Raw genomic sequence first — 24,934 nt, 5'->3', positions numbered from 1 at the left:
AACAGCATCATGCTAATCTACAACAGTTTGCTGTAAAATAAGCGAAGTTTTTGTTTATGTTACGACTTCCTCGTTGTTTGCAGATTACATAAAATAAAAGTTTTGTCGCTTCTGCTATTCTACAACGTATAATTTTTTATTCAAATAACACTTTCTCCGATAAGTATTTAACTATATTTTGCTGAATTACTAACTATATTTTTCTAACCGCGTTGTCCAAATTACCTTAATAATCACTACATTAACCGCGTCGCGTACGAATATTTCTTCTGTAATGGCCTCCTTCTCCTTCATCAGACCTTAAACGTCGGAGCCCACGATACGCATTCCTACTTTTCCACATCCACCCACCACATCCTATATGTTGATCAAATTCAAATTCAAATTCAAAATCAAAATTCTTTATTAAATTTAGGATGATATACATCACTTATTGACGTCAAAAAATTACTTAAACCAAGTCTACTGCCGGCTTCCAAAGCGCAGGTGAAGAAGAAGCGGCGCAACAAACTTCACCGCAGCCTTTTCTCCAAGGACGTCAATTAACAAATATAGGTCTTATACATATATTAAAAATTTACAATCGATCGAATAACATGTAATGCTTATCTTTAGCCAAAATGTAATAAATATGTATAATAAATATGTTTTTTACACCATCATTATATGTAATCTCGAAATCGCTACTAAAACCGAGGAATTCATCTAATATACATCCCTAACTAATATTATAAATGCCAAAATAAATTTTGTTATCTCTTCACGTTTTATCTGATTACCCAATGTTCGTGATATTTTGCATACATGTGATATGAACTACGGCGAAGGACATGGGGCACCTTTCATCCCGAAAAAATAAATGTGAGAAATTCACGCGGGCGAAGCTGCTCGCATATGTTTCAAGATATGTATCGAACTGCCGTGATTCGAATTCACCTAATGCACTCTTAATTATAATTATGATATATAACCATACATTAATCTTATGGAGAATATTAACTATTTACTATACAAGTAGTGCTCACACAATAAAACTAATAAATTATTTCAATAACAGTAATATCAATAGACAAGTAATCGATAAGTGAAAATTATTTTCTAAATTCCGTGTAATCTAAAGTCTCAATGTAAAATGCTCGTCACTTCGTTGTTCTTACTTAAGTTCTCATTATTAGCTTAATGTAATAATCGGCTTGCTTAAGTTCTGAGACTTGTAGCGTACGCTTAAGTTAAGCTTTATTGTTTTAAGCAGAAGCATTATTTATTCATTATTATAACAGTGTTTTAAAGTGATTATAATATTGTTGTATTTTATTAAATTTAATGAAAATTTTATATGGAAATGAGTCTTATGAAACATAACTTTTTATACATTTTAATTTTAGTTTTATTTTGTGGCGACGACCTTGGTGGCGCGGTGGTAAAGTTCTTGCCATTGAACCGAGAGGTCCCGGGTTCGATCCCCGGTCGGGTCATGATGGAAAATGATCTTTTTCTGATTGGCTCGGGTGAATATGTATATGTTATAAAATATAGTATCGTTGTGTTAGTCTCCCATAACACAAGTCTCGAACTTACTTTGGGGCTAGCTCCATCTGTGTGATTTGTCCTAATATATTTATTTATTTATATTTTTATTCCTAAAGCTGCTTTTTTCGTACATTTACGTATTTTTTTTTTTAATAAAAATATACAAAGTTCGTTAAATATTCGTTTTAAATAATTCTGAGCACATCTAAAGCAGGTAATTGGGTTCATTTAGGGAAAACACAGCATTTGAACATGTAACGTCTTATTCCTTTGCACAAAATATCTTTATAGTATCGTAAAAAAACAAAGAACACCTGAAATCATTTCATGTCTTCGCGTTATAGGGCGTACACATTAAAAATTGGACAAATTTGTAAGGTTTCAAGGAGTATATATATTACACAAGTCTGTTGTTCCGTTTTGTTTTTGCAACAAAAGAAACATGTTGTAAAAATGAATTAAATTAATGGCCATGTCCATCGCATTTGTCTATGTATATGTTCGCGATAAACTCAAAAACGACTGCACGGATTTTCATGTGGTTTTCACCAATAGATAGTGTGATTCCTAAGGAAGGTTTAGATGTATAATTTGTTATGTTTTTATCCCGAGCAAATCCGAGAGCGCTGCTAGTTTCTCCTAAAATAGTATTTTCATAGGATTATTCCACGGATGTCATGAAGATATGGACGTAACATGACTGAGAATTTATTATGTATTTGAAAAATCTTCAAGAAATTTTAAATTTGCCCTTTATTTTTAACATAAAATCTATAAAATTTAATAATCTCGGATTCGCTGGCATGCCCTCATCTGCTAGAAAAGAGCTGACAATTTCCATACGGCTGAACGCACATTTTTCAAATATAGCAAAGAACAATTTCGATTAAATTCTCTTTCAAATACAAAATACTAGATTAAAATCGGTTCAGCCGTTTAGCTGCTAAAATACAGACATAAGATACACAGACACATTAAAGTTCTAACTATCATTCTGTCGTCGACGATTAAAAATACCAAGGCGCAGATTAAATTTAAAACTTGTTCTTGTTTCAAAACAAATTACAACAAGCAGATAAAGTGCCGTGTGGTTCCGTCCTAGAATAGGAACTATCCATATCTTTCCGTGGATGTCGTACGAGGCGACTAAGGGACACAAAGTCTATGGCGTAGCCAAATCTTCCAAATTCAGCGGCAATTTTTTTACGCTAATCCTATTGGCCTCGTGTCGTTACAGCTCCGAATGAAATCGGAAACATGCGAAGATGAGCGAGAGAGAAATAAAACATAATTTAATTTAACAGAATAAATACATAATTTAATTTAATTACGTAACCTAAATAACAATGAAGCGGTGGTGGTGTAATGGTTAAGACGCCCGCCTGTGGATCGAAAGGTCCCAGGCTCGAATCCTACTCATGCCATATGAGTTTGTATATCAATCTGACTCATGTATAATAGTTTTCATAGACCACCACTATTGCTTCCGGTGAAGGAAAACATCGTGAGGAAACCACACTAGTTGAGTATTATTAACTTATGTGTTAAAATGAAGAAGGCAATGGCAAACCACTCCATTAATAATGCTAACAAAGTTGTTGTGTGTGTTTCATTCCACGTAATGACGACGACCCTCAGCCATGAGGAATACGACTATGAAGTAACCTAAATAATACTAATGATTCTTATTAAATAACCAATTTAATGACCCCCCTATATCAGACACGGCCGGTAGGGAATTCTCAGGGGCTGCGTACGTATCTTCAGGGGGTCCGTAGCTGTAGCCCAGGGTGTTGTAGTCCTGGGGGGCCCCATACACTGGCTGAGGCTTTGGGGCCATGATCCTACTCTTCAGGAAGTAGTTGAGGACTATGCCGACGAGGTAAAACAGCTTTTGAAAGAACGCCAGGAACATGAAGAAAGTAGCCACTTTGATTGCAGCCACTTTAGAGAACACTAGTAGAAGGATCATGGCTGGAAAGAAAATAATAATAATTATAATATAATATACTAATATACTAGCGTCCCTTCCCGGCTTCACTCGTATAACACCAAACCATTCATCTGGAATCACACTATTTATTGGTGAAAACCGCATGGAAATCCATGCATCATGTGTTTGCGATAAACAGACAGACAAACGCGGCAGTGGATTTTGTTTTATAATATGTGAGGATAAGGGTGATTTAGGATGGTAAATTAGGTAGATGATCACCTGGTGATAGGTGTGTTCAGTGAATATTCATAAAACTGCTTCTTCACAGTGAATATTCATAAAAAGGTTTGACTGCGGTCAGAAGCACTCAATCCCTACATATTAAACAAGTTCTCTGCCACGTCTCTCTGTCTATTCGCGATAAACTTAAAAACTACTCACACGGTTTTCACTAATAGATAGTGTGGTTCCTGAGGAAGGTTTAGGAGTATGTAATTTATTATGTTTTTACCCGAGCGAAGCCGGGACTGGCCGCTAGTTTTTTTTAAAAAAAAAACGTCACGGTCAATTTACCAAGTCGCATTTATATAACAGAATAAATCTCAAAGCTACGAACTACTAGCATTAGGAAATACCACTGTTAAAAGAAATGTTCGCATGGAATTCGTTTGACAGGAATGCAATTTTCGAAAAAGGTGTCTGTATTTTTAGAGAAAAATTGGCAAACATATGGAAAAAAATAAAATACTGTGCCGATTTCACATGAAATAATTATGTCAAAAAGTTTGGGGTTGTTCGATTTGTCTGACAAAAACTCGTAGATGAATATTTTCAATCAATTACAAGATAAACTGCAATAGCCCTTTTATTCCTAGCCTCTATCTCTCTCTCTCATTCAAGCGAGCTGCCGTTGTCTCACTCTACCGGGCCGCATATAAATTTTTTCAATAAAAATATGGCCACACTCACCCCATATTTTCAGAGAACTCTTCTTCTTCTTGGCTCTAGAGTCTTCCAACAACAGTTCATTCCCTTCCAGGCAATAACAGCAACAATAACAACACGCCAACAACATCAATACAACTGCTAATATTTTCATTGTTATACTTCACAAACTTCACTCCTTCGATATGAGACGAACTTTATATCTATCCTATAAAATCTGGAGGTTTTCTTGGTTGGAATAACGGTTCTCGATATTCTTTATTTTGTACGAAAATTCCTTTTTAACAGAAAATTCCCAGATATTCCTTTAGCCGCCCGCCTTCGACGCGTTTCTGTTAATAAATAAGAATTTATTTCGTCTCCACACGTGTAAATTCTTAAAAAGAAGAAAGTTGTCCTTTGTTTCGGTTCTTGGACGAAATTCGAGTCGCGTTTCCATTTCTGTGACGAATGTACGTTTTAACAAACGTTTATTACCTCTTTTGTACAAAGCAGCGACTTCCATGCGGTCCCCTTAAAATTCTACAGTCAACAACACGCCATCTACACAAATTTGTTGTAAATTCGTTTCTATTCCCGCATTATAAAGGTTTACGCTGGGTTAATGGTTCTGCAGTCGATTGTAAACTCGAGAAAAATTTCACCGTCTCCCTACAATACCTAATTTGCATCTCAAAGACTCAGTTACAGTAAACTGATAGTGAAATGTCCAAAACAATATTAGATGCTCATGTTTTGGGAATATTAAACGGAAAAGAAATTCTATGTGTAATTTTTATTTTCATTTTAAAACGACGACATTTATACTATCAGTATCATCGTATACAATATATAGTGGCCTAGCAGAAGCGCCTATATTATTTTTATAAAAATGTATTAAAAATGATAAACAAGTGTATATTTAAACTGTATTTAAATTGTATTTAAACTGTATTTAAACTGTATTTAAACTGTATTTAAACTGTATTTAAACTGTATTTAAACTGTATTTAAACTGTATTCCATTATTGTCTTGTAATTATTCTTAAAAGATTATAAAAATAGAAGCCATTTCAGTAGATTAAAATATCTTCATTTCATTCCTGCGCTTTATTTTCGAAAAGATAAGCTATCTGTATTCATTCAAATAAATCCCACGAAAAAGATCCTATCGTAATGGATTAAGTAAAAAATAAAAACGGGTTACCAACGACCCTCTTTATGTTCGTCAAAAAAAGCTCTTCTTTGAAAATACCAATCGATATTCTTTGTAAATTTTACACAATGTGAGCCTTTGGATCTGTGGATTCAATCAGCGTCGTTACATTAATCTAATAAACTGGATTAACGATGTATTTTTGTGGAAATACATTTTTATTGCTAACTTTTGTTAATAAATGTAAGTATATTTAGAACCAATGAGCTAAATACGATGCAGTTACGTTTCAACTCTTTTCACCATAACAATTATGTAAATAAGTATAAATACTTCTTTATGATTATTCGACGACCTCGATGGCGAAGTGGTAATGTGCTTGCCTCTGAACCGAGAGGTCCCGGGTTCGAACCCCGGTCGGATCATGATGGAAAATGATCTTTTTCTGATTGGCCCGGGTCTTGGATGTTTATCTGTATATGTATATGTTATAAAATATAGTATCGTTTAGTTAGTATCTCATAACACAAGTATAGAACTTACTTTGAGGCTAGCTCAATCTGTCCTAATATATTTATTTTAATATATTTATTTATGTATTATTCTTCATATTCCTATCAACTCTCTCTCTCTCTATCTTCTGGCATAATTGTAATTTGTAGCTTTTTGAGAAATTTACGAGAAGAAACTATATTCAATAAAATTTGACATGAAAAAGTGCCTGTGAAGTTCTAATATCATAAACGATTTGATTAGTGAAGATCGTGAAACAAACATTATATTTTTCTTCATTATAAGTTTCTTTAATTTAATTACCGTAAAAATGTTATTTTCTCTCTGCACCACCGCTTAGTGGAATGGTAGAAATAGCCTACACAACGTATCGTTTAAGAAAATATACGGAAATTCAAATAGACATTGATTTCAGTCTCCAAACTGGCTACTTTCGCTAGAATCATAGAATTTCCGATACACGCGCTGGTGCAAATTGTTGTGGGCTTGTTGCATATTTTCCTGTTTACACGTTGGCTTTCTGCCCGAGTTGGGGTTCCGTACCAAGAGTAATGGACCACAAAATATATCTCCGACACTGGAACGCTTTCTAATAATTTGTAGTTTATTGTTGTAATATAAATGTATGATACATTTAAACTTATCAGAAGATTGTAAAGTAAAACTTTTAACCTGTCTACGTCATTATTCATCAGCTCACAAGAAATCTTAGTTATATAAAATTAAACTAGATTTAAATCTATAAGGTTTATCAGAAGGAATGCGGTCACCACAACGATGTATGAATATTTTTGAAATGAAAACTTCTTTAGCGGCGTTGTGCACTTTTTGCGATGGGAACTCGCGTTAGGATCGAAAATTCGTAATTCGTCAAAAATGCACAACGTTAATATTCAAGTTTTCACTTCTGCCGGTACTCCCGGAGTGCAACCCATTTTTTTTTTTCATCCACCTCCGACGCTTTATGGCGGAGGAAGAAACCACAAATGCTGCCTAAATGATAAATTGTTTGGCAGACGAGTGGCATAACAAACGCACACACATCGCTAGTCCATCACTTCTGTATGTTTATACTCAAGGATGTGCAAGATAAACAAATAGTTTTACGGCCGGATCTTTTATGAGTTTGTCTTTAAGATCCTTTCTTGTCAACAAGTGCTTGCGACATGTAATTTTGACTATTACATAGCATGTATAACTTAGTTATGAAGAACTAGGGGCTTCGCTCCCGTGGGAATTTTGAGATAAAATTTAGCCTATAGCAATCTTGAATAATATGCCTGTCTAATGCTGAAAGAATTTTTGAAATCGCTTCGGTAGTTTCGGAGATTATCCGCCTCAAACATACAAACTTACAAACGCTTTATAATATTAAATATAATGTGGATAAAGATTATTATTATGGATATAAATTAATGGGATACACAATAGTTTTTAATTAGAAATATATTTAGGTGGATATTAGTTTATTTTGATATGTGAGGCTGTTAGAATAATGTATCAAAATAAAAAAGAAAAACAAATTGTCTATTCGCAACCGGCATCTATGTGTTTCTATTAGATTACACTTAAACCGAAGAATTTTGTTTTCATGGTTATGTAACCATCATTATATCAGTATTTTTTAAGATATTCCACCTGATCAATGGATGGCATAAGAAAGGCTGAATCTGATTTATCTGAAGATAACCAACAATGACTGGCTGCACGTTGCCGCCGGCCGCCGCCGAATGCAGCCGCGCTTCAAGGTTTAGCTGTTATGCCGGCTATGCCGAACTCGGACAGATGTCGACACGAATGCATTAACATTTGTGTTTGTATTTACCGCAATAAAAAACCAGCAATGTATATATATATAGGCTAAATGATCCCCGATATGGAGCTGACATAACATAATATACTTGACGACCTCGGTGGCGCAGTGGTAAAGTGCTTGCCCCTGAACCGAGAGGTCCCGGGCTCGATCCCCGGTCGGGTCATGATGGAAAATGATCTTTTCTAATTGGCCCGGGTCTTGGATGTTTTACAAGTATTTGTTGTAAAATTTAGTATCGTTGAGTTAGTATCCCATAACACAAGTCTCGAACTTAATTTGGGGCTAGCTCAAATCTGTGTGAATATTTATTTATATACAAACAATGCAAGAAAAGCTTTAAAAATTGTGACCCTAATTTTTAATATATTTTTGATCCCGTATTTTAAATTATAGTAATAAAAAAACGGAATTTAATTTATTTTTATACTAGCGGCCCATCCCGGCTTCGCTCGGGTTAACATAATAAACATAAACCTTCCTTGGGAATTACACTATCTATTTGTGAAACCACGGAAAAAATCCGTGCAGTCGTTTTTAAGTTCGTCTTGAATAAACAGACGCGGCGAAGGACATTGCTTTTTAATATGTAAGGATAGGTAAGTATTTTTTCTATTCAAGTCATTCATAATAATTTAATGTGAATGCCTTACCTCTCCTAATTACCATTCATTTACAAATAGAACCCTCAACCTTGAAACTCAATACTGAGTCGAGAATGTACATACCTACGGCGGCGGCGACCACAAAATGTGCTCACTAAGTGCTTGACATATTTGATCTTGAATCACAGATCGCGTTGGCTCTCAAGACTAATGTATCTGCAAACTTAGGATTGGAATAAATACTCGGGAATTAGTCACGAGATAATAATCTATATATCCACTATTGTATAAGAACGACATTGAAACTATAAAAGTATTATTTAATACTAAGAATAGTAATTAATATCTATATATAATAATACAGTAGAAAATGAATCTGTGTAATGTTATCCTAACTAATATTATGAATGCGAAAGTAAGTTTGTTTGTTGCCTCTTCACGGTCTGTCTACTCAACCTACATAAACTACTTGAACTTTAGCATACATATAGTTTGAAGTGCGGAGAAGGACAAAGGTATACCTTTCGTCCAGGAAAAGTAACTCTTCCCGTGGGAAATCACGCGGCGAAATCGCGGCAAAAGCTAGTTATATATTTAGGGCGATGTTGAAATATTAATGAAATAATAATTTGAAAAATAATATGACTGTTTGTATGGTGATGAACGTGTACGTACGTCATCATTGATCAGGTAAAAAATTATACATAAATTTATATTTAAAAAATGGTAAGCCCTTCTGGCATAATAGGGACCAACACTGTTTGAATGAGTTTCTTTCGGCATTTCTTCTCAGCAGTGGTCGTTCCGAAATGCTAGTAGTTTGAACTTTGGTAAATATCATTTAATTTAGAATATGACGTGAAAAAGTGCCTGCGAAGGCCTAATTTCTGAATAAATTATTTGATTTTGATTTTAATTTGGTACTTGGTCAAATAGACAGGTGATGGCAGATAATAAGTCAATATATATTTATTATTAAAATACAAATAATAAAATAAAATAAAACATAAATAATTGCAATGTCAATGTGCTTATTAATAATATCATAAATCAGAAATGTTTATTTGCCAGAACACACTGCTTAACAAGTCGTTCTCATGTTGTTCAATGGCCACGGTGGAACCTCAGCCATTAGGAAAACAATATAACTCTCGTTTGTGATAAATTTAATTATATTTCTGGTAATGTCGATATCGATCTATTCACCACGAGCGTAGCAAGAGCTCAAATACTTTTATATGACTAACTGCAGTTTTAGTATTATTATTTTTTCTTTCTTTACTAAATTTTTAAATTATCCTACCACTTGTTGTTTTTCAAACGTAAAAAAAAATGTTCAACTTACAATAACCTTATTTCTCCCTCGAATCGAGGCGGTACAGCAATAAATGAGGTAATTCTCTAAAGTTGAATATCATATTACTTGTATAAGACGAACTTAAGGTAAACTTCGAACAGTTTTTGATAATTTATAATGACAATTATATTCTTCTGATACTAAATATTTATAAAGTGTATACTTATTTGTTACTGATAAACTCTTCAATTTTATTTGTATTTTTGTGTTTACCTATTGTTATTTTAACAGCTGTTGATCTTCCTTTATTAAAATAAAATGAAAAATAAAGAAGGAGACAAACATAATACCCCTCTTTTCTTACAACACCACTCTATGTGCGTCAAGATTTAAAATCGCAATAAAACTCCTACTTTAACACAACCCAATTTATTTTCCAATATAAATAACGTAAACCCTTTAAACAAATCTCGTGGGTGTTACAATAATGTTATAGGCCGTAACGTCATAACGTTACGTATACGCTGTAACGTTACTTGAAAAGCAAGCTATCATCGTTAAATTAAGTCGTATCGATAAAGATTTGGCGCGCAGAAGCGACACAAATTTGGTTTCTTGCGCGATTGGTTCGCGTGATGAAAATTCGAAGAGTATCAATTTTGAAGCTGTTTTATCAACATTTGTGTTTTGAAGTTACAATCCCTACTGAGCATCTCAGAAACATACTTATATACCTAAGTTTTTACAAAAAAAATATGTTGGACACAAACTTTTATGGTTGTCTGTGCGATCTTATTACTTTAACTAAAAAAATAATGACCATTCAGTAAACCGTTCAATAATTCCCTCGTCGGGAGCTATTCCTAGGTGTACCATTATGTCACGCATATTATAATAATGCATTGTCGTCCAAACTACATAGACAAAGGATACCCTTCATCCCGGAAAAATAACTCTTCCCGTGGGGAAATTGACGCGGGCGAAGTCGCGGGCAAATGCTAGTAATATATATATAAAAAAGAAGATAATCATATTATTGCTCTAGGCCAGACATTAAAGTTACGAGCAATCAACGTATGTACATTGTAAGCCAAATACAAAAAATATAACATCACGTTTTCATTCCATTTGATCTCAATACCAGATTTTACTAGACGTACGAGGTAGCCAATCTGGTCACTGGCCTTCCTTACGGATGGATCCTTATCCATCCGTAAGGAAGGCCAATAAGGTAATAAACTCCTTAGTTTGGACCACCACACGGGCCCATTGCGGATTAGTGAGTTTTAACGACTGCAAATCATAGATAAAAGAAATATATCTGTAAATGCAACCTAGACCTTTACGCGCCTTCAGAAGCACGAAGGAGCTCAAGATAATTTTGGTCACCAATCCAATGACCGGCCATTGTGAGAGTGTCTTAACCGCCTCTATCACAGGCAGAGCGCGCTAAGCACTGCGCTAGACTAGATCTTGGTACAAATGTCTTCCGCATAGTACATTATCATTTACTTCTAGGCCGCGATATAACAGTGATCCGGTTTGAATTGATTGGGGAGGTGGTGTAATTACAGGGTACTGTGGCAAAAAATCCTAGCCCACAAAGTAGATAGATAAAAACTATATTTGTTACTGTTTCACACAATTACAGACAAGGAAAAATAATACAACTAAAAATACATAAAACTAATAATTACATTGTGCCAAAAAGTAACAAAAAAGCTACAGCTCAGCTATATATTGCCCAGAAGAGTAAAGCAGATTTTCAGCTGGCACCTTTGAGGTAGCGCGGACGAGAACTGTGGTAAAAATTAATATAACAGATTCTTAACTTAGGCTAATAATAATTAGCTACATATATGCATTAAATGTTACAGAAACTAAAATAATAGAAAATAAATTATTAAAGATCTAAATTATCCGATACACTTCAAACGAAAGTAATACATTTGAAAGGGCGAGTTTCCTTCCAAATTTCGAGAGTTTCCAGAGTCCGCAAATAATATTTCTATATTCGGCTAGATTGGCGGCGCGCAAGATGGTTGGAAGTACGAGTAACGTTTTTTTATGTCTAAATAAGATACGATAAGTTGACAACGCGCGTGTGACACCCCTGGTGTTGCAGGCGTTGATAGACTATGGTGACCACTCACCATAATGTAAGCCGTATGCCTGTTTGCCTTCTTGGTAGTATAAAAAAAAACATTCATTGTAGTATCTGTCATTGGACCTAGTCTATGACACAGCAATGCCGTTTTATGATACACGTAAACTGTATATAATCGCGTCGGGATTTATGGCTAATCCCTTACCCGCTTTACGAACCCTGCTAACCTAGATGGCGGGAATAGATTGAATTTTGTGCATAAAATCAGCACTGTGCAAGGAGGAGCACACTAAGATTACACACAATTGTTCACTACAGAGATTGTGTATTTAAATTTGTATTTGAATTGTGTATTTCGCTTTCGAGATCGCTCGTAATGAGACCCAGTCGTCTTTGTTATTACGTTATACAGAAGTTTGCTTAAAAATTAACCGAATCTGCTTGTCAAATAAAATCATTTATCTATATGTCTATCTACTTATACATATAACAAAACTGTAAGTATGCTTTGTTTGTATCTTAAAAATAAATTCAACTATAAAAACTGCATCAAATTTAATCCAGTGGTTCATCAAAAAAAAATTTGTAGAATTTTTATCTGTCTTTCTATCTTGTGTGTTTGTTCGCGCAGCAAGCAAAAACCACTAGATGAAATTTGATGCGGTTTTTACAGTTGAATAGCGGATGATCTAATTTAAAATGTGGTAACTATAGGTTTCACCGCGCTGATTAGAACCCGAGATATTGACAATAATAAGTTATGAGCATGAAATAAACGTGGCCGAAGCCGCAGGAAAAAGTTATAGCTACATATAAGCTCTAGCTTAGTTAGCTATAGCTACATATAAGCTCTACCTTAACTAGCTCGCTATAGCTACATATAAGCTCTAGCTTAGCTAGCTAGCTATAGCTATATATAAGTTCAAAAATAAGACCTCCACCCTTTCACGCCATATTTTAATGTTTATAGTATGTAGTTCCTAAAAAAGCTACAAATTACTGGCATTTCTCATCTCATTCTCATTTCTGGCCGAAAGAAACTCACTTTAAAAGTGTCATTGTTGTTCCCTATCGTGCCCGAAGTGGCCTTTATTTTAGTGTTTTCCAGAAAGCCAAAATTGGTATGAAATTCTTATTTTTTATTCGGAAAATATGATTTGTCTCAGCATTTTCCATTTCGAGACTGGCTTATCGGGTGTCTGCTTGTGAAATTACACTTCCAGGAAAATGTTACGCGACAAGAGATAAAAGGTGTTATTGTGTTTTTCGCGTATAAAACGCTTATTCGCAAGCTCTGATTACTTGGTTTTATTGTTCCTACTTTGTTATTTTTATTTCTAAAAAGAAATGAATGCATTCATTTTGTTAATTTTCTAACATTAGTGCAATGTGCTACTTTATAAGTTACATACAAATACTGAGATTAGTGTGTGTTCCGTGTTATTTATATGAATGACCATGTTATATATGAATGAAACGGGATCCTTGCTAGCGAATTCCTAAGGAAATTTGAAAAGTATTTTTGAAGTGAAAACTTCTTTAGCGGCGTTGTGCACTTTTTGTGATGTTAAACACGTGACCGGAGGCCGTAGTGCGGTTTTATTTATATCACCATCGAGTTGATTCGCAGTGAGACGCAGCTAACCAATCACAGCGCGCCATTGTGACGCAACGACAAACACACGCAATGTGATTGGATCGTTGCCTATCACTTTGAATCGATTATATAGATATAGTAAGAAATTCAAGTTTTCACACACTTCAGCAGGCACTCCCGGCCTGTAACCCATTCTTTTTTGAAGTAGCTCCTCAATTTATATTTACGAGTATTTATATATGAGGAAGACTTATTACCTCAAGATACAGGATTCTGATTAATTCAATGTCTTCATTGCTCCAACAAGTTCTAAATGTTTCTGCTTTCACAAGCATTTTTTCACGTCAAATTTTATATTATATAGTAATTTCTTATAAATCTATAAACTGACATAAAATCTTAAAATAGTATTTACTATTTTAAATATAGAGATGATAAAAATGCAAACAGTTAAAAAACGCTTTAGTTCCAAATAAAATTTTTCAAATCAACTGATATATTCAAATATTCTCTTTGTTTGTTTCAGCTAAATACAAAATCAACAAATGTTACCAATCATCCCAATTATACACAACCTAAAAATAACAAGTCTATTTTTTTATCCTGGCATTGAATAACAATTTGAGGTTTTTATTTGTTTTTTGCAAACACTAAACGATCGTGGACAAAAATAATATTTATTTGTTTGATATCACTGGATACACTGGTGTATTCGGAACATGTGATATCCGACATTTCATCTCTCAATTCCGCATGTTCTTGGTTGCATTCGGGGCTGTGACGCATCGAAGCCTGGGGGTCACCGTAAGAAAAATAATCCTAAAACTGTTTGCCGCCAACCCTCCTTGGGAATATTATATTCGTCAATTTATCAATGAATCTAATAATTTATCTACTCAATGATACGAAATTCTATATGTATATGTTACATACATATATAGTTAAATGTCCAAGATCCAAGTCTATCAAAATTATCATGTTCCATCTTGACCTGACCAGGGATCAAATCCGGGACCTCCAGTGTAGCTCCGACATGATGATCACTAGGCCACGGAGCTCATCATGAATAAAAAAGAGAACAAATATCCCCCATTACGGCCTGACGTGTAAAACCGACAGTGTCGAAATTGACCAAATTAAAACTGCAATTTGGCTAATGGGTAGGACAGTAATCGGATCGGATGATAGCGATCGCTTTATGCCGTTTCGAATCGACGATCAACGTCCGCGATCATCATGTGTCTGTCGGTGATTGGGGCCAGCGAGTGAAAAATAAAAAATTCGCCCTAGTAAATTGAAAAACTGAATGAAATTGTTGTTATCATATGTTTCTTTACAGATAGTTTCACGTCCGCTAGTTGCTAATTGTGTTCGGGGCTGTTACGCCGCGAAACCCGAGGTTTAGCGTTAAAAATAACCTTGTTATTAAATAGTGAAAAATGCGTGAAGTCTATTTCTAGACCGATTTTTTTATATTAAAAACAAAAAGAGATCATATTTTTGTCTCTGGATATTTTTAAAAGCCTGTCTTGGATCAATCTATGTTATGTAATTTAAAAATAAACGTGGCATAAAGTGGTTTAAATATAGACTGGTGGCATTGTGTATAAAATCGCGAGGACTGGTTCGCTCATTGATTGCAGACCGTTTGCAAAATAATATTTCCAAGTAATTGATTCATCTAATTCTGTTTATCTGTTTCACTATTTACTAATTATTTATCGGCTGAGAGGAACAGTAAGCGAGTGTTTAAAAGAGAAACACCTCGATTTTTATGTTAATTAATTCGTTACAGAGTGAATTAACGTTCTAACTCGACTGTCGACAACTAAAAGGAGAGTTGTGATTGTATATATATTTATTGATATTTTATTTTTTGATGTATGATTTCTGTATAGATTTATCCTTATTTGTACTTCATATAAAACACAGCGTCTGTCTGTTCGCGATAAACTCAAAAACTACTGCACAGATTTTCGTGCAGTTTTCACCAATAGATAGTATGATTTCTGAGGAAGGTTTAACTGTATAATTTATTATTTTTACACGAGCGACGCCGGAACAGTCTACTAGTTTCTTCATACGTCTGATTATTGCATCAAATCTTATACCTGGATTCATGTAACAAAATCATGTCGTGGGACAACGTCAAACACAAGTCTCCGACGTGCGAAATAACTCGAGAACGTGCACGAGCTGACGCGAAAGTATTTCTCATACAGGGATTCCTAGGACAGAGGATGATGGCGCCTGTGGCATACATAAAAAGGTGGTGAATAATATAAGGAATTATCTATAAATTCATTCTATAAATGCAAAAGCATCTTCGCTTTTACTATCTTGATTACAGTTCGATCTTATGACGAGCTCGGTGGCACAGTGGTACAGTACTTGCCTCTGAACTGAGAGGTCCCGGGTTCGATCCCCGGTCTGGTCTTGATCGAAAATGATCTTTGTCTGATTGGCCCGGGTCTTAGATGTTTATATAGATAAACATGTATATATATGTATTTGTTATAAAATATAGTATCGTTGAGTTAGTATCCCATAACACAAATCTCGAACTTACTTTGGGGCAAGCTCAATCTGTGTGATTTGTCCATATAATATTATTATTATCCGATTTTCGGAAGTCCTGATCCGGGAAACCCGCCAATCCGCATGTTCCTTCTCCATCCACAGGAAAGGCCAGTGCCCCAGCAGTGGGGACATTAAAATGGCTGATGATAAATAGATATTTGGACAAATCACACATGATGATAATAATGAAGTAGGTAATATTAATTCTAAAATTTTCATTTGAATATAATAGCTAAATGATTTTAACTTTTTCTTATTTGTATTGTTACCGAGAACAATTTGAAGCTGTGTGCCTCGTTTAAAATTATTTTCACGTGAAATGGGTTACGAAATATTTTAATTCAAATTCAAATTTTCAAATTCAAATTCATTTATTTCATTGTGAATCATAGGTTAACAAAAGATGCTACAAACACATTGTAGAGTTAAACAATAATTTAACAAATTTTAATTAGCATATTTATTAACAAAAAGTAATTGAGGTAATTTAGCTTGATAATAAATCAGATTTTCAATGTCATAATTAATGCAGTAAATTTGTTTGAAATCTATACAACAATTATTTCAACCACAATAAGTAAGTGAATGCAAACAGTAATACAAACAATATTGATCCAACTTGATGATTTCATAACTTTGTTTACGATAGGTACATATCTTCCTGTGATATCCTCCTAGAGACATCCTAACTAATATTATAAATGCGAAAGGGAATTTGTTTGTTACATCTTCACGCTCTATTCACACAACCAATTATCTTGAAATTTTATAGGATACCAGGAGTTTACCAGGATTTTATAGGATTTCATCCCGGAAAAATAACTGCTCCCGTGCGAAATTTAGACTGGCGAAGTCGCACGCAGAAATCTTGTATATATAACATTAGAGTACTTACTTGTTCAAAGCGTTGGTATTTTTATAAATTTCACCAAATTTTAAAAAAAATAAATAAATAAATGTTTTTACATTTGTTTTAGTACCTGACATGAAAAGCTTTAGAAAATATAATTATACAATAATAAACAAAAATTCCGTCAAGCCTTATGAATTGGAATATTGAAATTATATATTATATTATCTAAACTGTCAACATGCGTTGGTGAACTGGGATATAATTAATTGGTGTTTTAAATGACATACATCACGCTTTTTTTCCGTGGTTGGAATTACATACACACCAGTACCTTTTCTTTGCGTGTCGATGGCTACGGACAAACCACACTTAATTTAATAAGAATTTTAATCATATATTTATGTATCTTACATATATCATTACAGAATAATCTTATTATTATTAAACGAACCGTCCAAAATCATCGTCATTTGGCATTCCAAATAGCTAACCATTTAACCCTTTTCATATTTTAAATCAGTCATCATTAACTTGTTCACACACTACGTACACACTTGTTAACACTCTTCTAATTTTAACGCCAAAATGGCAGTCTTTCAATAATTTGACTCAAATCAAAATAAATAAACACTCGCTTATAAATAGTATCGCGGGTTAAATGGACACAAATACAGAAACGGCCACAACCGCAGACAAATATTAATAGCAGATATATATTGTGATCACAGTTATAAATATTTGCCTCGCTGGGAATCGAACCGAGGAACTCCAGATAGCTTAAGTTATTTAACTGTATGTGTCCTTCTCCCGTATGCAATATACGCCGGTGGAGGTCGACCGTAAGGTTGCTGGTAACTTGGTTGATGATCGTAATGGTGGTCGTGTTCATAATGTTGATCCTTCTTCTGTGCCTTCAGGTAGCTGGCGAACCACGCGAGGAAGTAGCCAGCTTTGTGAATGACCACCCATAGCACGAACGCGTACACTAATTTGAGAATGAAAATCTTTTTCACGACCAAATCCGCGAAGTACACTGCAAGGAAAATTATTTTTATTATTTACTCATGCACATTTATCCCCCGTCTAGGCGATGTTGTATTGAGAAATAATCGACATTAGGTATTCCTATCCGCAATAATATTAATATCATTCAGTTGTTCCAATAGTTGACTGGTAAGAAGATGCATTAAGTCTGCCCTTTGTACAAATTTGGTAAATAAAATTTAAATAAATAACGAAATATATAAAAAAATATATAAAATCATGCATTTTCTAGCTTGAATTGATCCCAATATATTAATCGACCTATTCGAAATCGACCTATTCGAAATCGACCTATTCGAAATCGACCTATTCGATGTCGACCTATTCGAAATCGACCTATTCGAAATCGACCTATTCGAAATCGACCTATTCGAAATCGACCATAAAATTGGGAAACGGAGCGTAGGACATCCGGCAGTTAGACAAGGAAATTGTTAGCAACAGCAGTTTAATGATGGCCCAGGCCAGGGAAGGTTAGCGTAGACGGAAGAAGGCCTATACCCAGCAGGGGGTTGCGGATGGTGATAATCATCAGTAAAATTTAATGACAAACAGCCGTTCATAAAAATGTATATACACGTTCAGGTCAAACCCAAAAAAAATCATCACTACATAGAATAAAACAAAGTCACTTCCCGCTGTCTGTCCCTATATATGCTTTTGATTTTTAAAACTACGCAACACATTTTGTTGCGAGTATTTTTATTAGATAGCGTGATTCCAGAGAAAGGGTTATAAATATGTAACATGCATAATATTACACCCGTGCGAAGCCGGGGCGGATCGCTAGTTTTATGATAATTTATATTCCTATTATTTATTCGCCAAACAAGTGTCATAATGATCTTAAGAGTAATTACAAAAAGTGCTTATAACTCAGTCAGCCTTTTACAGTTATTGCAATTTTCTGTGTATTTTATTATTTTTGATTTTCGACCGAACTGTAAAATCAAACCGTTGAAACGTAATTTTATCTTCTGCGAGTTTCGCCCGAAAATATTTCAGGGATTTAATGTAAAATTATTTCAATCTGTATCACGAGAATATAAAACACGCAATGTATCGTATTTAACAAACGACCAAAAATAAATTTTATTAAGGCGATATAATATTTTTAATCCGTCTCATGAAAACTGGACATAATAAACTTGGCCATTTCAATATGTTTTAATACAATGGACGTGTTGATACAGTGGACATTTTAATATGTGGCGGATTTAATGCGACTAAAGGTTTGTCCCATTATTTATAAAAAAAATTAAAGCATTCTGTCCAAATTTTGTAAAGTGCCATAGTGACAAAAATACTTAATTTGCATAACAGGGTTAAATCTTGCAAGTTATTTTTCCTAGTTAAGCTTAACCTAATGGTGGATCCCAATAAGGCACCCAGGATCGGATCCCAACAAGGGAACTTCGTAACGGTTTACTGCAAGCAGATGATTTTTTTTGTCCCTCATTGAATGACAATGACCCCATTGTACCCCCTTTTGACCCCAAAACTGTTCACGTGTGTAATCTGTCTCTGTTTTTTGTTTATGCCTAACTAACTAACAAATTAACCGAAATCATCGAAGCTTTACGCATTGTTAGACCTAACTTAACCTAATTTCAGACTAAAATCTTTTTTACGGGGTTAAATAATTCGTTCGACAGCCTAAATGAAAAAAAAAATCAAATATAGACACTACGGCACTGTATCAACAAAATATCAGTAATTACGATGAACAAAAAAACTAACTATAATTATCAAATGTATATAAAACAATTTGTAAGAAATATGCAATTGTTTTTTAACTTGTAGTATGATTTCGTAAAAAAGTTTAGGTACGAATAATATGGTCAGTTTGTACAATTCGTGGTAAAATGTTCGACATTATCCTGTTGCAGAAACAAAAGATTTATTCAGCTCTAAAATATAAACAATCATTCATGATATTCGGTTACGAAATACGTGGCTCTTCGGAGAATTTACAACCGTTCTGAAATTCATTGTGTGTATTGAAAAGTATGTGGATTGGAGTGAAATGAAAAGCGATGCGGGAATAAAATAACTGCCAGAGCCAATCGCCTGCGGTGACTTCAAAACATTTCAGAACGGAAAAAATATTCCATGTGTTTCTTTTAAAAATACTAGTGGCCCATTCCGGCTTCTCTCGGATAAAAACAACCTAAATCTTCCTCAGAAATCACACTTTCAATCGGTGAAAACTGCATGAAAATTCGTGCAGTAGTTTTATAGTTTATTGCGAACAGACAGAATGACACGGCAGAGAACTATGTTTTATAATACTTCAGGTGATAAGGAGATATGAGCCGGAACTAGGTATAATGTACGTATTATGGTAAAGATATTAAGCATTACAATGCATAACTTTATTTTTTCTTAAATATTCTCACTTAAAAATTCACTAAGTACTTAATAAAATTCAAAACGAACGGGATCTAATTTGAAAATAGCAGCCACTCCAAATCAAACCCGGTATTAACTAGTATTGTTTTTGTACTCACCAAATAATGCTATTTTCTTTTTCTTCCCTCTCGGCTCCACACCATTCTGGCCAGCAACATAGCAAATTGTCACAGATAAAATAAATAGGATTAGCACTGAAGATCGCAAGTTCATTTTGTATCTGGCTATCTGAGTTTTATTTTTAAATGATTTCGCTCTATTCCGATTTGAAATCCTTGTGTTCTCTTGATTTTATTTTTTACGTAATTTATTATTTTAAGTTTCTTTTGTTTTATTTTTAAAGTAGTGCGTATTGTATCATTGATAAAAACGTTATGAACAATATGTACTGTCGAAGTTTTTCATTGATTTTTGCTAAATATGTTAATGAAACGAAAGTTACAGAGTCCCCTACGCACTTTCGACTAAACCAAGTTGGTTCTAAATATACTAATCAAGTTACGGTGAACTTGACAATGGTGAAAATTGTTATTTGAAAGTATTTTGTTAACTATTTTGTTATTGCGTAACATACTTTCACTGAACATTTCAAGACTTAACACGTAATATGTTATGTATATTTATAATATTTTAACTGAAACCTGTTCATGGGTGAATTTCACGAGCGTTTTGAACGCCGCCGCGGGCTATCATTAGTGTTTGTTAAATTGTACCATACACAGTAATCAATTTAATTATCCTGTTTTATAAATAAGTAAAGTACTGGTACAATGTTAATTTTATAAATGATTAATTAAAAAAAAAAAAAAATTATTTCAAAAAAAGTGTGCGACACTAATGAAACGGCACACGCCGCGCTCTGAAAAGTTTTCAGTAAAAGTACATGACATATTCTGCATAACAAGCTTGTTTGTTATTTTACATCAAGTGGAATCACATACTTTTTCTATGCTTCTAACTGTAAATAAGTTAAAGTATCAAAAATGATTAGGTACTACATGAAATTAATTAGACACAACTTATGGCTATGATAAAAACTAAATAAAAAATTTAAGAGACACTCTAAGTCGCTGGAAGATCTAATCTACTAGAAAAGAGTAGACGATTTCCAAACGACTGAACGCACATTTTCCAAACATATTTAAGAACACTCTTTATTAAATTCTCTTTCAAATAAAATAATAAACTTCAAATAAAAATAATAAAAAAAAGATCAAAATTTCAGGTTGGCTTGGCTTCAGTTCGGCTGCTATGATGACACGGACAGTGAGACAAACATACGTATAGACACACAGACACGTTAAACTTATTGTCCTCCATCCCTCGTCGGGGGTTAAAAAATACAATCAAATTGACATTTAGGTCCAAAATCGTGATTTCCCTAATTCAATAGGAAGAGTCATTCAAAGTGATTCTACAGGAGACGTTTAAAAGGATGAAGCCAACTGTAATGAATTATCTTTTTCACAAAATACCCGCTCCTTGGTGTTAATATTCTTTTCTGTAAAATATATTTCGGGATTCAATGCCTTTTTTGTTCTACTTGTTTAGCGGAAAATAGAATAGGAATACCGCTTATCTTTTTTTTATTTTCTTATCTGCTGTTTTGTTTTTGGAAAAATTATTCATTTTTGTAACAAAGATTTCCTATAATTTACGCCACACATTGTGAAAGTCGTTGAGAGATAGACATAAGAATTCTTATGTATTCTCATAGTGTATGACATAAAGTATTACATATTTGGATCTTTTATATCAAAAAAGCAGGGTGTTTCATTATGAATTCATACACAATACATTCCATACTCCTTATCTATCCATAAGGAAGACCAGTGCCCCAACAGTGGGGCCATAAAATGGTTGATAATGATACGATGTTTCAAACAAATCCAAATTTTCCAATACGAAGCAAACTTACAAACATTTGCTCTTAAATAAAATTTATAATTTTTTTTTAAGAAATCACATCACAATGCGAGCAAGACCTTAATACTAAATAGAGCGTACGTGAGGGGAGCTTACGATATACGTGACAATACCTAGCCATGTTAAATGGTATGTCCGCGCTCTTTATTCTGTAACTGATTTCTTGTAACCACTGTTGAATAGTTAAATGTGTATTTGTTGAATAGTTTTGTGTGTATTTGTTTTATATATCAAAGAAATAATTTTACACGATGTAGGACGTCAATACGGCAGATGATATAGCGATCTTTTATTAAAAGTTTTTTTGTTTGGTTAATTATGTATATATTTAATTATATATTTAATCATATGGTTAATTATATATATATATTTTCCTTTCATCAGCACTTGATCACAATCATAATATGTTTCAGTATACCTTTTGACCATGCACTTTATTGTGTACTTACATGTTATATTACTGATAAAAATTATACATAAATTTATATTTAAAAAATTGTAATATAGGGACCAACACTGTTTGAATGAGTTTCTTTCGGCATTTCTTCTCAGCAGTGGTCGTTCCGAAATGCTAGTAGTTTGTAGCTTTGGTAAACATAATTTAATTTAGAATATGACGTGAAAAAGTGCCTGCGAAGGCCTAATTTCTGAATAAATGATTTGATTCGATTGGAGTGGTCTTATTACCTAAATGGCCATAACAACACAAAAAATAAAAGTATATTTTGATTATTGAGAATTTAGGTAAACGATCTACAACAAAATTAGTTTGGATGTGTACACATAGAAACTACAGGATTTCGATGTGAAGCTTAAATTAGAGATATTTTACTAGTGATAGAGTAGGTACTTTTTATCCCGAAATTAAAATGAGAGCATTAGGAGTGAAGCCCCAAGTTACAAATCTCATTGATCCCAACAAGACGAGTCTAAACAGACTTTGCATTCGAAGCAGCCTGAATTATTAAAACAGCAAGGCACTTGTTGTCTGCTTTATCTTGACGCAAACTTCGCTTGCGCAAAAAGCCATATACGCAGAATGTCACTTTCATAAAAAAACCTTCCGCTCATTTGAGCGCTTTCCCCATTGGTTCCGTTGCTATAGAGTGTCGGAGTCCAGGGTCCGCTTCCACTTCTCCTCCACTCAGCATGGTCTTCAGCATCCCTAGTTATCAGACAATTGGCATGCTTATCATCCTTGATGACATCAAACTTGATGACGTAAAGTGCTTGCCTCTGAACCGAGAGGTCCCGGGTTCGATCCCCGGTCGGGTCATGATGGAAAATGATCTTTTTCTGATTGGCCCGGGTCTTGGATGTTTATCTATATATGTATTTGTTATAAAATATAGTATCGTTGAGTTAGTATCCCATAACACAAGTCTCGAACTTACTTTGGGGCTAACTCAATCTGTGTGATTTGTTTTAATATATTTATATATGTAACTTTGTAATTTATAGTTTTAGTAATGTTATTTAGTAAATATTATGACTCATGGAAATACGTAAATACATTAATATGAAAATGAACTTTTGACATGCGAAAGTGACCAAATTTTTCGCGATGGCATCTTGTGAAAATGACGATCCGCGTTAAGACAGTCTGCATTCGTTGTATTAGGAATAAGGGCCGCTTTAAAGATTTAATAGAATTGCATAATTCATACGATAGAAGTGCCGGTTCCGCGTATAGCTACGTATGGTAATAAGATTTTTCCAATTTATCTTCACGGGGAATAAAATGAGAATTTATCGGTTTTTACCCGCTACGGTGAAGTGTGTTTATGTTAGAGATTGTTGTCGTGTTGTGTATAAATAAGGAATTACGCCTTTTTTTTTCAAATACGGCGTAGATTTTGTAACACCACATTTCATGTATGTATTGTAACTTTTTATTTCTCATAATTTTTCTTCTATACAATGTACAGTCGACACAAGACGAGTTAGCAACTAATTGTTTATAGCTAAATATTTACGGCGGTATTAAGCCCATATTACCGCTGCATAAACATTTAGTTGCTAAGTTTGCAATGGATTTAGGTAGTGATACGCAGTTGACTGTACGTCCAAATTTTAACAGTAACTTGTGGACTTTCCATACTTGAGTCGTGCCAACTATTTTGGTATGCTAAAGCCCAGGCTAAGTTGCCTAAGTAAAATTTCAGACTTGGCGGAGTTTAAGGAACTTAACAATTTTATTACAGTTAAGAGGAGCTTCCCATTTGTGAAATGGTGAGCTTATTTTTCTTTTATTTTGTACTTTACCGACGGTGTCTATTCTGTAAGATAAAATCCTTACTATAAAGTGCAAAAGTGAAGTTCTAGTATCTAATGTCTAACAGGACTTATCACGAACCATTTTACTGACGTTTTAACAACCTTTCAATCGGCTATTTCCCAATTAGTGATCAGAGGGCGAAGTGAGAGTTTGCATTTCACATCTCACCATCGAATCGATTCGAATCGAGACGCAGCGATCCAATCACATTGGGCTGTGGTTGTCCTTAGTCGCACTACGTACATATAGGTACTTTTTTCTAATGTCTAAAACAAAAAAGTTATATGGAGCTTCTATGACAGCCTGTCGTAACAGATTTTGAAGCATTCTTAATGTACCTACTTCAATCAGAACACAAAATAA

The 24,934-nt window shown here is 34.0% G+C and overlaps 1 protein-coding gene across 1 annotated transcript; it reads right to left on the bottom strand.

Annotated features, from left to right (window-relative positions):
• Positions 1–2,137: 2,137 nt before the first annotated feature.
• On the bottom strand, positions 2,138–4,731 carry LOC128676888 (uncharacterized). The gene is made up of 2 exons (XM_053757325.1): positions 4,436–4,731; positions 2,138–3,504 (listed from the first exon to the last, which is right to left on the bottom strand). The coding sequence occupies exons 1-2, from the start codon at positions 4,563–4,565 to the stop codon at positions 3,206–3,208; spliced, it is 429 nt and encodes a 142-aa protein (XP_053613300.1). The 5' UTR covers positions 4,566–4,731; the 3' UTR covers positions 2,138–3,205.
• Positions 4,732–24,934: the final 20,203 nt, after the last annotated feature.

This window comes from Plodia interpunctella, chromosome 2, assembly GCF_027563975.2.
Source record: "Plodia interpunctella isolate USDA-ARS_2022_Savannah chromosome 2, ilPloInte3.2, whole genome shotgun sequence".
NCBI lineage: Eukaryota > Metazoa > Arthropoda > Insecta > Lepidoptera > Pyralidae > Plodia > Plodia interpunctella.
This window is presented reverse-complemented; position numbering and strand designations above follow the sequence as displayed.

Coding starts and splice junctions, on each gene's coding strand:
- LOC128676888 (XM_053757325.1), bottom strand. CDS start 4,565: ATGAAAATATTAGCAGTTGTATTGATGTTGTTGGCGTGTTGTTATTGT. Junction 3,505..4,435: donor GAGTTCTCTGAAAATATGGG/GTGAGTGTGGCC, acceptor TTTTCTTTCCAG/CCATGATCCTTCTACTAGTG.